This window comes from Rutilus rutilus, assembly GCF_951802725.1.
Source record: "Rutilus rutilus genome assembly, chromosome: 12".
NCBI lineage: Eukaryota > Metazoa > Chordata > Actinopteri > Cypriniformes > Leuciscidae > Rutilus > Rutilus rutilus.
The window spans coordinates 40,999,208-41,012,807 of NC_140217.1; the positions used below are offsets into that span (position 1 = coordinate 40,999,208).

Genomic DNA, 13,600 nt, shown 5'->3' on the forward strand with positions numbered 1-13,600 from the left:
TGAACGTCTTCTGAACGTCTTCTAAACGTCTGATGAACGTCTGCTAAACGTCTGCTGAACGTCTTCTGAACGTCTTCTAAACGTCTGCTGAACGTCTTCTAAACGTCTGATGAACGTCTGCTAAACGTCTGCTGAACGTCTTCTGAACGTCTTCTGAACGTCTTCTAAACGTCTGCTGAACGTCTTCTAAACGTCTGATGAACGTCTTCTAAACGTCTGATGAACGTCTGCTAAACGTCTGCTGAACGTCTTCTGAACGTCTTCTAAACGTCTGATGAACGTCTGCTAAACGTCTGCTGAACGTCTTCTAAACGTCTGATGAACGTCTGCTGAACGTCTTCTGAACGTCTTCTAAACGTCTGATGAACGTCTGCTGAACGTCTTCTGAACGTCTTCTAAACGTCTGATGAACGTCTTCTAAACGTCTGATGAACGTCTGCTAAACGTCTGCTGAACGTCTTCTGAACGTCTTCTAAACGTCTGATGAACGTCTGCTAAACGTCTGCTGAACGTCTTCTGAACGTCTTCTAAACGTCTGCTGAACGTCTTCTAAACATCCTCTAAATGTCTGCTGAACGTCTTCTAAACGCCTGCTGAACGTCTTCTAAACGCCTGCTGAACGTCTTCTAAACGTCTGCTGAACGTCTTCTAAACATCCTCTAAATGTCTGCTGAACGTCTTCTAAACATCCTCTAAATGTCTGCTGAACGTCTTCTGATGAGAGAAAGAGAATGAAGTGAGGGTGAGTAACTGATCACTGAATCTTCATTGTTTGCTGTTATTCCTTCAAAAACTGATTGTGATTTTCCTTTATTTCAGATGTAGTGTCTAGTATTTCTAAATTTCTAACCTCATCATTTTGATTTCATACTGTTATAGAATCACGATGCTGCAGTTACGAGTTATGATGAATGCAGGTAAGTCAAAAAAATGTCTAAAACTAGTTTTTCATTTGTATAACTGTTTAAGTTTTTCAGCATGTTATTGATATTTACATGCATCTCCATCACTACGTGTTATATTGTCCAGAATTCATCAAGATGCTTGACTTTAAAAAGCATGATTTCAGCACAAAAACTATTTGCATTGCACAATAGATATTGAAATGCAAGCTAATTTGCATATTTGGCTCCTAGTTAGTTTTTTTTTTTTTTTTTTTTTTTTTTTAAACAAATTGATAGACATGTAGATCTTTTCAGTCACTACTTGTTTGTTTGTTGCATGATATTCCCGAAGGGTGTTTATATGAACTGAATAGAGACTTATATTTGGATATTATGCTGCTTGTATAACAATGGAGAGGTGAATTTCATGCATTGTTTAGTTCAAGTAATGGATGAGCATTTACAGCTGGTCTTGGTCATTAATCAGTGTGATCTTCAGATGCTCACACACATAAACACACAGCCGTCACGAGTCTCTGAACTCCTCGAGCTCCAGTCTTTGTTTGCAGCTCATGTCAATATTACAGCAGAATATTCATTATTTATTTTTTTATTGTGATTGTTTCTGTAGTTGTTTGTACTTGTATAGCGGGACGGTCGGAGGTGTTTCACTCACTGTGTGTGTGTGTGTGTGTGTGTGTGTGTGTGTTCGGCTTGTAGATGAATAGCGATACAAAAAATAACAAATGGAGGCAATGCAATCGTGACGGGTCACAGCGCCTTCCGCTTAGGTAATGACGACCCGTGTGTGTGTGTGTGTGTGTGTGTGTGTGTGTGTGTGTGTGTGTGTGTGTGTGTGTGTGTGTGTGATTATGCCTCATGCATTTCTTCAACCAACCTGATTACCTGTCAGCATGTGCTGGAGCCTGACAGAAGCAGCTCTTACACGCCGCAGGTGGAGCGTCTGGAGGTGTGTGTGTGAGTGTGAAGGCAGAGATGAGGAGCATACTCTTTATTGAAGCACTGAATGCTTTCGGTGTGTGTGTGTCAGTGTTTGTCAGTGTGTGTGTGTGTGGGTACCCAGCTGTGCAGAGGACAGGAGTGATTGCTGCTAGATAACATGCATTATTCTCACTATGCTCACGCTGCCCAGCAATTCTCCCTCCTAATGTCCTGCAAATATGCCCACAACAAACTTACAGGCTTTTCTAAAGGGCCACAAACATTTGGTGTTCGGCGGTTGGACAAAGACGCCGCACATTTGTGTTCTCGAACAAACAGAGACTCAAACTGTGACGTGTGTGACAAACACATTTGATTCTCATGTTTTCTTTTAAAGGAATAGTTCACTCAGGAATTGCAATATCATGAGACACGTGAGAATCATCACTGATGGCAAACCACAATACATCATCACACCTCATGTGAAGGACATATGAATGTATATGTGAAATATTACTAATAGTAAAGTGCAATATATTCCTGTGATCAAAGCTGAATTTTCAGCATCATTACTCCAGTCTTCAGTGTCACATGATCCTTCACAAATCACTCTAATATGATGATTTGATGATCAAGAAACATTTATTATTATTAATCTTGAAAACAGTTTCATATTTTTAGCTAGCTATTAAAATAAGTGATTTAATTAGTTTTCAGTGGACGCAGAAGTATCAGGGGTACAGTGTTTAGTGTGTGTGTGTGTGTGTGTTGCTCCTCTGAGGTCTTTTAAAAGTCAGGTCCTTCCTTCTTCAGACGCTCATAGTCTGTGTTGATGGCCACCAACTGTGTAGAGAGAACGAGAGAATACATTTAAATGTAGTTAGCGTAAATTAAGATCATCAGAATCTCATAAACGACAAACAAGAGCACTCACACTCTCTCTCTCTCACACTCACACACACACACACACACACACATACACACTGACAATAACAAAAACACTCACACTCACAGTGTCTGACAGATTCTGAAGCCCTTTGTTTCGTGATCTGGCTCTTGTTTGTTTTTCAGGAAAAGTGTACGAGAGACTTTGTGAATGCATAGTTTTCACTGTATAAATGAAATATACATTGATTTGTAGTAAAGCTACTAAAGTTATTCAGTCAAGAGCAGTGAGTGATTTTGCCTTTAACATTAATGACAGACAGCAGCAGATATTTGCATTAGGCTTTTAAGACTGAATGCATGGATCTAATATAATGACACGCATTCCATTTCTTTCCCGTTTATTCACTAAAGACTGTCTTTATGTTAATACTCGCCAAGATGGACATTTTGACATATTTTTGTGTATATTTGAGACAAAATTGAAACCCCATGTATACTTTGCTCGTCTCATTGCTGACAAAAATATGTTCTAAGAACGTTTTGCTAACGTTTCCGTTAAGTTATGAAAACAGTATTTCTGAATGTCCGGTTATTTTAAATGTTGTGTTCTTCCTTATGCAAACGTTAAGTGAACATTCCATTGAATCATTCTTCAAACATTATGGGAACGTTACTTTTGAATGTTCTCTGAACGTTACTTTTGAATGTTCTCTGATTGTTACTTTTGAATGTTCTCTGATCGTTACTTTTGAATGTTCTCTGATTGTTACTTTTGAATGTTCTCTGATCGTTACTTTTGAATGTTTTCTGAACGTTACTTTTGAATAGATGTGCTTATTTACTGATCAATCATTAGTTAAAGTTGAGTGTGTAATGCAGCGTTTATGACGTGAATGATTCCTCTTGTTGAGGAGAGTTTGCTGTTACTTTACTCAGTGACCAGACGCATCATTTCTCCTGCTTGACCATGAAACGGCTGAAAGAATCCCACAGTTCCTGCGTTCATGCTTTGCTGTTTTTGTGAAAAGGTCTCGGAGCGTCAGGTTTTCTGTGACAGAAAGCATGTTTATGTTCTGAATGTGTGACAGGAGACACGTTCTTCAGCCGGTGTTACTTTATTCTCATATTCACATTGATCTCTCTCTGCTTCTGTTTCTCTCATTATGATTAATGTTGAGACGCTGCCGGATTCTTGATTTCTGACCTTTGGCTCCTTTTGAGAATTAAACATGTCGAGTCGTGACCTTTCGTGAGCCTGAACGCAAACTTCCCATGAACACGCGTGTCTTCTCTGAGGAATCCTCTCTCATTCTCTCCGTCTGCCTTTGTTAATTCTTTCATTAATGGTTGGAGGTGATCAAGATGTTCCAAACGAGAATAAAACATTCACCCGCTGCGATATAAATTATTCCTTATAAAGAAGACGTGAACGAATGCTGTGTCTTTCACGCAAGCCTCGGGCGCACAAGGCTTATCTAGAAACAAGTCACCATGAAATCAAAATGGACAATTCTTTTTTTTTTATGGAATATTGCATTGTTTATTCTAAATGAATTATGCATAGTTTTAAACTTCATGTTCCTGGTAATCTAGAATCAGAATAAGTTCCTCTTGCAGCATCTGTTCTCTTCTCTGATGACGAGGGCGGGGCGGGGCTATAACCTGTCACTCACATGAGATCAGCCAATAGCAAACCACAACCATCCGATCAATTCCCCACAGACACAATCAAGCCCCGCCCACATTGGTTCTTGTTCCAGAAGCGTTTCACTCGGATGTACGGCATTATACACTCTTAAAAATAAAGGTTCCAAAAGGAGGCTTTTGCAGTAATGCCATAGAAGAACCATTTTAGGATCCTGAAAGAACCTTCCAGAACCATTTCCTCTTGGTGTGAAGAACATTTAAATAATCTAAAGAACCTTTTTCCACTATAAAGTACCTTTTTGTTCAATGGGAAGGTTTCATGGATATTCAAGGTTCTTAATGGAACTTTAGATGCCAATAAAGAACCTTTAACATCCATGGAACCTTCCCATTGCACAAAAGGTTACTCTAGATTATGTAATGGCCGGTTTCACAGACCCAGACTAAACTGCATGTTTGAGCTGTTTTAACTGAACAACTTGCACTGTTTTCTTCTAATGCACGTTTAAACAAGCTACTTCAATGTCCTAATTTAACTAAGGTCTAATCCTGGCTTAATCTAAACCTTAAATGTGGCCTTAAATGTTCTTCACACCAAAAATAAATGTGTTTTTTTTAGGAACTCTTCACTGGATGGTTCTCTTGGGACCCTGGTTCTTCTACAGTAAAAAACATTGGGTTATTTTTTTTAACCCAACCATTGGGTTACACATATTGGGTCGCTATGTGTTGGGTTATTTTCCAAAAATGTTGGGTCATTTTTTTAAATAATTGGGTAATTTCTAGTAATAACCCGACTGTTGGGTTAAATACGTATGTTGTACGTAAACTTGTGTATTTTGAATTTATGTACACAAGTATGTATATTTACATTAAATTCTAGGCTCCACAATATTTAGTTTGTAATTTAAAAATCTATTTGTTGAGACATATTTATTGTTTTATACAAATAAACAATCTGTATTGGAAAACAAAGTGTATTGTATTTATTAAAATAAATACAAAATTATAAATAATAAAAAAATATATATTTATATTTTATAAATATATAAATATATTATAAATGTTTATTATTTTAATAAAATATATATTAAAATATAATATATTTTTATTATATATTTATATATTTATTATATAATCTCCCCCCCCCCCCCCCCCCCCCATAGGTCACTCGTTGGGTTATTTTAACCCAACACTATTAATTGAGTGCAAAAGCCTCCTTTTGGAACCTTTATTTTTAAGAGTGTTGTGAAGAAAAGATGAGTGCAACTTCCCTTTCATGACTTTGAGGCTGTGTATTAAAGTGCATGAAGTGTCTAATTGTTCGTTTTTTTTAGTTAAATAAGAGAATTTGAAGTGCAAAATTTAATTGTGAAAACACTAAAAACAGCAGGGAATAGTGTCATTTTTGAATATAACTCTGATTGTATTCGTCTGAGAGAAGAATGTCATATACACTGACGTGAGGGTGAGTAAATCATGGGCTAATTTTCATTTTTTAGGTGAACTATCCCTTTAAGACAGCATGGAATAGTGTGTAAGTAGGTGAAGTGGGGTGCATCTCAGTAAGTGTGTGTCTAATGTACAGCTTGATGTCATTTGTTCTTGTTCCAGAAGCGTTTCACTCGGATATACGGCACTGTAGGGAAGAAAAGACCAGCGCAACTTCCCTTTCATGACTTTAAAGCTGTGTATTAAAGTGCAATTGTTCTTTTTTGGGGTTAAATTCTCTTTGTTCTTGTTGTGAAAACACTAATCGCACTAGTTATACTAAAACAGCATGGAATAGTGTGTAAGTTGGTGAATTGGGATGCACCTCACTAAGTGTGTGTCTATTGTGCGGCTTGACGTCTCCTGTCACGTATCTCTCCTTGGCGTGAGATGAAACTGATCCGGGAACAGCGGGAGAGACGGATCTGTCTGCGCTGTCAGTCTGCAGCTGATCACAGAACAGTCGCTGGGCTGTTTACCTTGTACTGATAGGTCGGGTCGAGTTTGTTCCACGGTTCAGGGTTATTCCTCCTGTCCCAGCTGACAGAATGAGGGTAAGGCCAGACCGGAGAGGAGAGAGAGAGCGAGTGGAGAAAAGAGGATGAGGATGAGTGACTGTAACGGAGGGTGAAACTGAAGGAGGGTAATTATCAGGCGGAGGTGACAGAGGACAGTATTTTTGGCAGAATGCCGAGTTTGTTTCTCACAGGGATGAATTAATACACACAACCAACAGAAGACACTAGAAACAGCTCGTCCAATCAGAATTTAGAATTTTCAAACAGCTAGAATAAGTTACATTACAGAGCCTAATGAGCTGTTACATTGTTAAAGTCCCCCTGTGGTCAATCATTTTATCCCTTAAAACTCATCTTTGATCACCAAAATGACACTTTTAATCATTTTTTTCCTTAATGCCTTAAATATCTTGACTGTAACTCGACACCCTTGCCTCATTTAGTATGCGCGGTTCTATGAATATGCAAATGAGCCCCACCTCCACTCACTCACTCAGCTTAGATTGTCTTGTGCTGTGTCAGGTTTAACAAACTACGGTAACACTTTATTTTACAGTGTCCTTGTTACATAGGTTACATGTACTTACCATAGTAATAACAGTAAATGATGCATAATTACATGCAACTAACCCTCAGCGAAATCCTAATCCTATAGTAAGTACATGTAGATGCTTAATATTACTCAGTACTTAAATACGGCGTGACACCATGTCATTTGGTGTGACATTCAGAATTTTAAAGAAATTAAGGCTTCTTGGTTATTAATCATAAAATCATCAATGTGACAAATGGGAAATAGTGCCAGCAAAGGTTACAAGCATTTTGGTACTTTTATAACAAGGTATTCCCAAATTAATTTGAAGTATATTGAAAGATTACGAGTAAACGTCTTTCTGTGAGTGTTGATAAAGTAAAATAATGCAAAATGTAACATATTTGCACATAAGAAATGCTATACTTTTATATAGTAATGATAAAGAATCAGGATAAATTGACTTAAATTATCACATTATACCCCTTTTCAATTTAATACACAATAACATTCATGTCACACCATATGACAATTTTAGTCACTAAGACAGTAAACTAGTGAATGTAAATTTCAGGACAAAATCTACAAGACCACATATATATTTGGAAATATAAGAGTTGGTAGAATATAACCCAATGAGTTCCATATGACTTACATTTGAGGTTTTTTTGTCTACTTTTTTTTTTTTTTGCCAAATATGTCAATTATTATATATATATAATTACACTGTAACAATGACACCTTAAAATAAAGTGTAACCGAAACTACTCTTATATTCCTATGAAGAAATTCATGCAGGTTTGGAACAACATGAGAGTGAGTAAAATGTTTGTTAATATTTTTGCACACAGTTATATATTTACGTACTGTACTTATTCATTCTTATACATGGTATGGACTTGTTTTTTAGGTATCCACTTGTAGCAGATTATAATTAATATGTATTCCGTGCACATGGTGTTATTTATTTAATGTATGATGTTTTGATGTGGGCTCGTTAATAAAGTGTTTTGAGTTGAACTGAACTGAATGTGTTTTCTCTCTCACCTGACGTGAGGTCCTCGAGCCAGTCGGATCAGATAGAGAGAAGCTCCACTCATACCCAGCAACAAGAAGACGAACTGAGGGATGAGCTGGAAGAGGACGAGGACATCATCACGGTTCAAAGGTCTTTCATCGTCATTCCATACACACGTTTATATGAAGGAACGAAACTAAGGACTAAGATCCCGGTCAAAACACAAGATGAAAACATTAACCAATAAAAACATTAGAAACGCGGGTGTGTGTCTAAGCAGCTTCCTCAATAAATGGCATAATAGCAATAACAAACTAGAATAGACAATGCATTAAAAAAGGTGCAATAATTAATAATAAATAAGGACATAGTCAAATATCATTGCACATAAACTGTCTAAATAATACAATACAACAACAAAAAACACCGAAACTGTGTTACTCATGCCTGTATCTATATTATTGAACAGTCTCATGAGTCTCGTGTGTGTGTGTGTGTGTGTGTGTGTTACTCACTCTAAAGTAAAGCAAGTGCATAAATGCCTGATAAACACATCATAAGAGCGCCGTCCTGCTGTGTAAGAAACGGGTCCTAGTGTTATTCATATAGAGCAGTTTGACAAATCACATTGAACAGCTTTACAGAAAATCATGATGATAATGTTTATAATGTCTCAATATATTCATGCCTTACTATTGCATTCTGAGATAGTGTATATATATCGCTTTATGTGAGTATACTGTATGTATACGGACATACTTATATATCCAACTTTATTTTTATATATATATATATACATATATAGCAGATGTGTTATTCAGCAACATCTCAACAACATTTATGCATTTGGCAGATGCTTTTATTCTTTGCATTTAAGGTGTGTATGTTATCAGTTCATGCATTCCCTGAGAAACGAACCCATGATATTGGCGTTGCAAGCGCCATACTCTACTGTACAGTATACAGTAATGCTATACCATAAACATAAAAATGAGTTGCACTGTCACGTGTTTAGTTTCCTCAGTGAAGAGTAACAGTGACTGCATGAGCTGATGACATCACACCTTGAGCGCAATGCAAGTGAAAAAACATCTGAGTGTAAATACCAGAGTAAAGACTCGGTTTAAGTTACTTTACTAACTCAGCAAGACCATCATGAGCGTGTCTGAGCTGAGAGAGAGACGCCTGACATGTTTCAGGACGCAACGGCGTGTGAAATGGATTTAGAAGTGTGTGTGTGTGTTCATGTACTTGCGTCAAGTAGGTTTCAGTTCTAAATGAACACACACACTCTCTTTTATATGCATGGAGACACACTGTGTGTGTCGGTCTGGGTTGAGCGACGAAGGACACAGTCGCTAGTGTATGTGTGTGTGTACTGCCGATCAGACTGAGTGACAGGATAACACACACACACATACACACGTCCTACCAGGAGACTTCAGTGTGTGTGTGTGTGTGTGTGTAAATGATAACAGGGATTAGAATAGAAATACGTATTAAAAGAGGGAATGTGAAGCCTCAGTTTTCCGTGTGTTTTCCGTGCTGGAGAAAGTGAGCGACAGACTCAGACTTCGCCTTATGTTGTCAAAACTGCCTCCTGTAACAGTGATTTGCATAATCCCCCAGGGGTTACCGGCAGATATTCAAATTAGCTTATCAAATATGTTTAAGCGTCCTAAGCCGAGCGCAACATGTGTTTCTCGTCTCGAGCTGAACTCAATCCTGACGGCCGCTCTGTGCTCGGGATGTGTTTAGTGTTTGATGATGAAGTTTCACGTATTATATCTCCATTTTCAATTACTCTTTTTTATTTCTTTTTTTGGCCTACTCAGAGGGCCTACTCTTTGTTTGTATTTTTTATAAATGACCATTTGTAGTTTTAGCTTCACAGCTCCTCAAGCTCTTAATACTGAGTTTGATTAAGTGGGAACTTTGATTTAAAAAAAAAATAAAAAAATAATACAAATCTCTAATTTTTTCACATTGCAGTGCATGTTTTTTCCTTCCTGCTGGACACTTTAAAATATCTCTTTTTTAATGTTGATTTTAATTGTTTTTCTTTGTGAATAAATGTATGCTGTGGAACAGCGAATCTTCTTACAGTAACATTAATCAAATGTTCGTTCAAAGTTATCTGGTCTTTAATAATGTTCTCAACTGAGACCTGAGAGTGTGTAGATGTGTAAGAGGCTGTTGTGTCCACCTTTATTTGTTGCAATATTCAGTTTTATTTTGATTTTAGAAAATGAACACGTTTATTTTCTCATTTTACACATCAGTTGTTTCTTATTTTCACTGGCATGTGTGTTAGGTGTCGAGGACGAGTGCATCTCTGAGCCTGCGTCCAGTCTGAGTGAAATACTGAAGCGCTGTTCAAATCTGAGACACTTACTCAAGCATATTGGAAATGGAGACTCGTAACTTGTAACGGAGTTATTTTCGCTGTGAGGTGTCTGTGTTTTTACTCAAATATGGACTCTTTACACCTCTGGTTTGAAGAATATGTTCCCTTAACGTTCACATAACCAAGAACTGTACAAATGCTGAAATCATGGACACACACACGTGTGCTTTTCTCCTGAGCGCTTTTTATGAGTGTCATATTCAGTGATCACACTTTTAAGTGAAGAAAACAACAACTTCTTATTTATTTGTGAAGTCACACTTGTTAGTCACAGTAACACCTGTATGATGAGAGAGAGAGAGTGTGTGTGTGTGTGTGTGTGTGAGGAAGGGAGAGAGAGAGAGAGAGAGAGAGAGAGAGAGAGAGAGAGAGAAAGAGAGAGAGAGAGAGAGAGAGAGTGTGTGTGTGTGTGTGTTAGGAAGGGAGAGAGAGAGTGTGTGTGTGTGTGTGTGTGTGAGGAAGGGAGAGAGAGAGAATGTGTGTGTGTGTGTGTGAGGAAGGGAGAGAGAGAGAGAGAGAGAGAGAGAGAGTGTGTGTGTGTGTGTGTGTGTGTGTGTGTGTGTGTGAGGAAGGGAGAGAGAGTGTGTGTGAGGAAGGGAGAGAGAGAGAGAGAATGTGTGTGTGTGTGTGTGTGTGTGTGTGTGTGTGTGTGTGTGTGAGAGAGAGAGAGAGCGAGCGAGAGACACTAACAGCATCTGCTCCTGAACTGCAACAAACTCAGAGACTTAAACAGATTGTTTTTCTGTCCCTTCAGTCGAACATCTTCTCACAGATTCTGCAGAAGTTATAAAGACTGCAAAAGTCATTTTATCAGACAATGTGTTTGTCCGGTTTTCCAACGACTGCAGTTCCACATTCACTGGCCTCTGAAATACAGGAATAAGAGGAAGATTTGCATTTCTTTAACTGGCCACTAGTCTCTCCCTGTGAAGGCCTCCTTCCTCTCCCTCTGTACAAATACAACGTTATCAGAATTATTCCGGTTCGCTGGATACGTAGCCTGGAAATCCAGACCTAAATGTGAAAGATTAATGGTCTGGCGTCGACTAATGAAACTCGGCCAGCTCGAGGGGCGGCACCAAGCACACATTTGAAAATCTCACTGCACGCAATTGGATAACACTACGACCAATCACAACAAGTTATCGCGTAGCTACCAGCGGAGCTCACTGGTAGATTAGACTCTCCCTGTATCCGGTCGGCAAAACAGCAAAAACGCCCTTCTTGCAAAGGTTACCATGCCATTGACTCCCATTCATTTTGGCGTCACTTTGACAGCGAATAACTTTACATCTGAGGCGTTTAAAGACTCCATTTGTCCATTATTTATTTCTAAAGAAACACGACAATGTATAAAAGGCTCCATTACCTTGTATCTTACGTTATGGCCCCGCAGAAGCCGTTTTTGTAAAAATAGGCCAACGATTGCGTCATAACCACACGACTCTCTGTCGCACAGTAGAGAGATTACCGTATGGACAGGAGGAGAAGCTCGCGGGCAATCGGGGGGACGTGGAGGCAAAATGACAAAATAATTCATCAGAATACTTAGCAAAAGTTTCTCCTGCTCCTAGCTCATGGACAGCTCCTACTCACACTCTCCGTCTCTGCACGTTTCGGAAGAGAATGATTCAGATTTCTCTTGGCACAGCTACTAGAAGACAGACGTCACATCTACGTCGTCGAGCTCAGTGTGAGTCTGCGCAGTACGCTCAGCCATCAGGAAGTGAGTGCCTCTAATTGACTTCACTTTTCTCTGTTGAATCCAATGGGGTCGCTGTGTCCATTTCTTTTACTGTCTATGGTTAGAGCGGTGTGTGTTATCAAAACTAACTTTATCTGGACAATAACTTTATTCTAGAGCTGCTGTAAAGCCTAATCTCTGTTACTGTAATCTCCTGTTATCACTGTAAAGCTGCTGTGAAACTCTATATTGTTCAAGCGCTGTATAAATGAAGGAGACTCGACTTGAAGATACAGCAGTAAATAGATAATAATCTTATCACTCTTAAGATCTGTTACTGGCGTTTGCGTAACAGTCGTTCCTTTAGTTCTGGTAACCCGCCAAACATGAGAATCTGGGTCATCACACACTCCTCACACACTCATCACACACTAATGGAGCTGTTGTTCGAGAAAGAAAGCAATGTCTGTTTTGTCCTTCGTGTTTGTAGTCTGTGAAGTAAATCGCTCACTGAGAGCAATATTTCAGAAAGAGTTTCTACAGTAAAACTAATAATTGGAAGGTCAATAAAAGCCCTTCGTTCTCAGAAGAACTATTACAGTGATGAGGATTACAGTAGAGGACTGAAGCGGCTGAAATATCGCTTCAAACGTTTATTTCTACAGTACAGACGCTTTCAGAAACAGCTTCACCGAAACAAACAGGGAAATCAGTGATGCAAACTTCATCAACTAAAGACTAATTAAAATTCTGCTGTAAAGCAACTTGGAAAAAAGACTCTCGTGATTTAGTTTAGTTCTCATCTGATTTCTATTTAATCTAGAGTCAGTAGAGTCAGATTGATGAATATATGAAGTGTGTTATAAACCAGGTGAAGGTGAATGTCGGAGCTGGACTCACCCCTGGATTATGAAGTGTCTTATAAAATGTCTTATAATAGAGTTGGACTCACCCCTGGATGTTTCTTTGCGTGCGCCGGTACATTGTTCTGAACATGTTGTCCTCGAGCTCCAGCGACAGTACACACAGTAAACACAGTAAACGAGTGTGTGTGTGTGTGTGTGTGTGTGTGTCTGTAAGCGGGTCGGTCAGTGCCGTGACAATTACTGTGATCCAATTAACACTGTTAAACCTCTGAGAATGACAGCGTGTGTGTGTGTGTGTGTGTGTGTGTGTGTGTGTGTGTGTGTGTGTGTGTGTGTGTGTGTGTGTGTGTGTGTCAGCGCTCAGTGTTTGCTGTTATTACAGTATTAGTGGACTGTCGTAATATCTGATAACTCTTGTTTTGAAGCTCCTCAACTGACTGTAAGTAACTTTGCAAGTGCATGACTTATTCTGACCCGAACAGTCTAATACTCTAGTGAGAGTTAGTCGTGTTAGGGGTGAACAGTTTAGTACTCAAGGACCAGATGTTTGAAAGAAGACCCGGAGTCAGAATTATAAAAAATGTAAGAAAAGTTTTACTGAAGATAGTTTGCAGTTTCATCAGCAGAAGTTCAGCTTCAAGACTCACACAGGAGTTTGTAGGCCGCCGCGCTTACAGTTACACAGATCACAGCAGTTATACACACACACACACACACACACAC

The 13,600-nt window shown here is 38.8% G+C and overlaps 1 protein-coding gene across 1 annotated transcript; it reads right to left on the bottom strand.

Moving 5' to 3' along the window:
- Nucleotides 1-2,183: 2,183 nt before the first annotated feature.
- Nucleotides 2,184-13,007, bottom strand: LOC311301442 (cytochrome c oxidase subunit NDUFA4; the record flags this gene model as incomplete). Its single annotated transcript, XM_084426556.1, is given in 5 exon segments — nt 2,184-2,669; nt 6,332-6,392; nt 7,950-8,035; nt 12,964-12,984; nt 12,987-13,007. Coding segments are annotated over 5 exon segments (246 nt in total). The 3' UTR covers nt 2,184-2,612.
- Between the last annotated feature and the right edge of the window lie 593 nt (nt 13,008-13,600).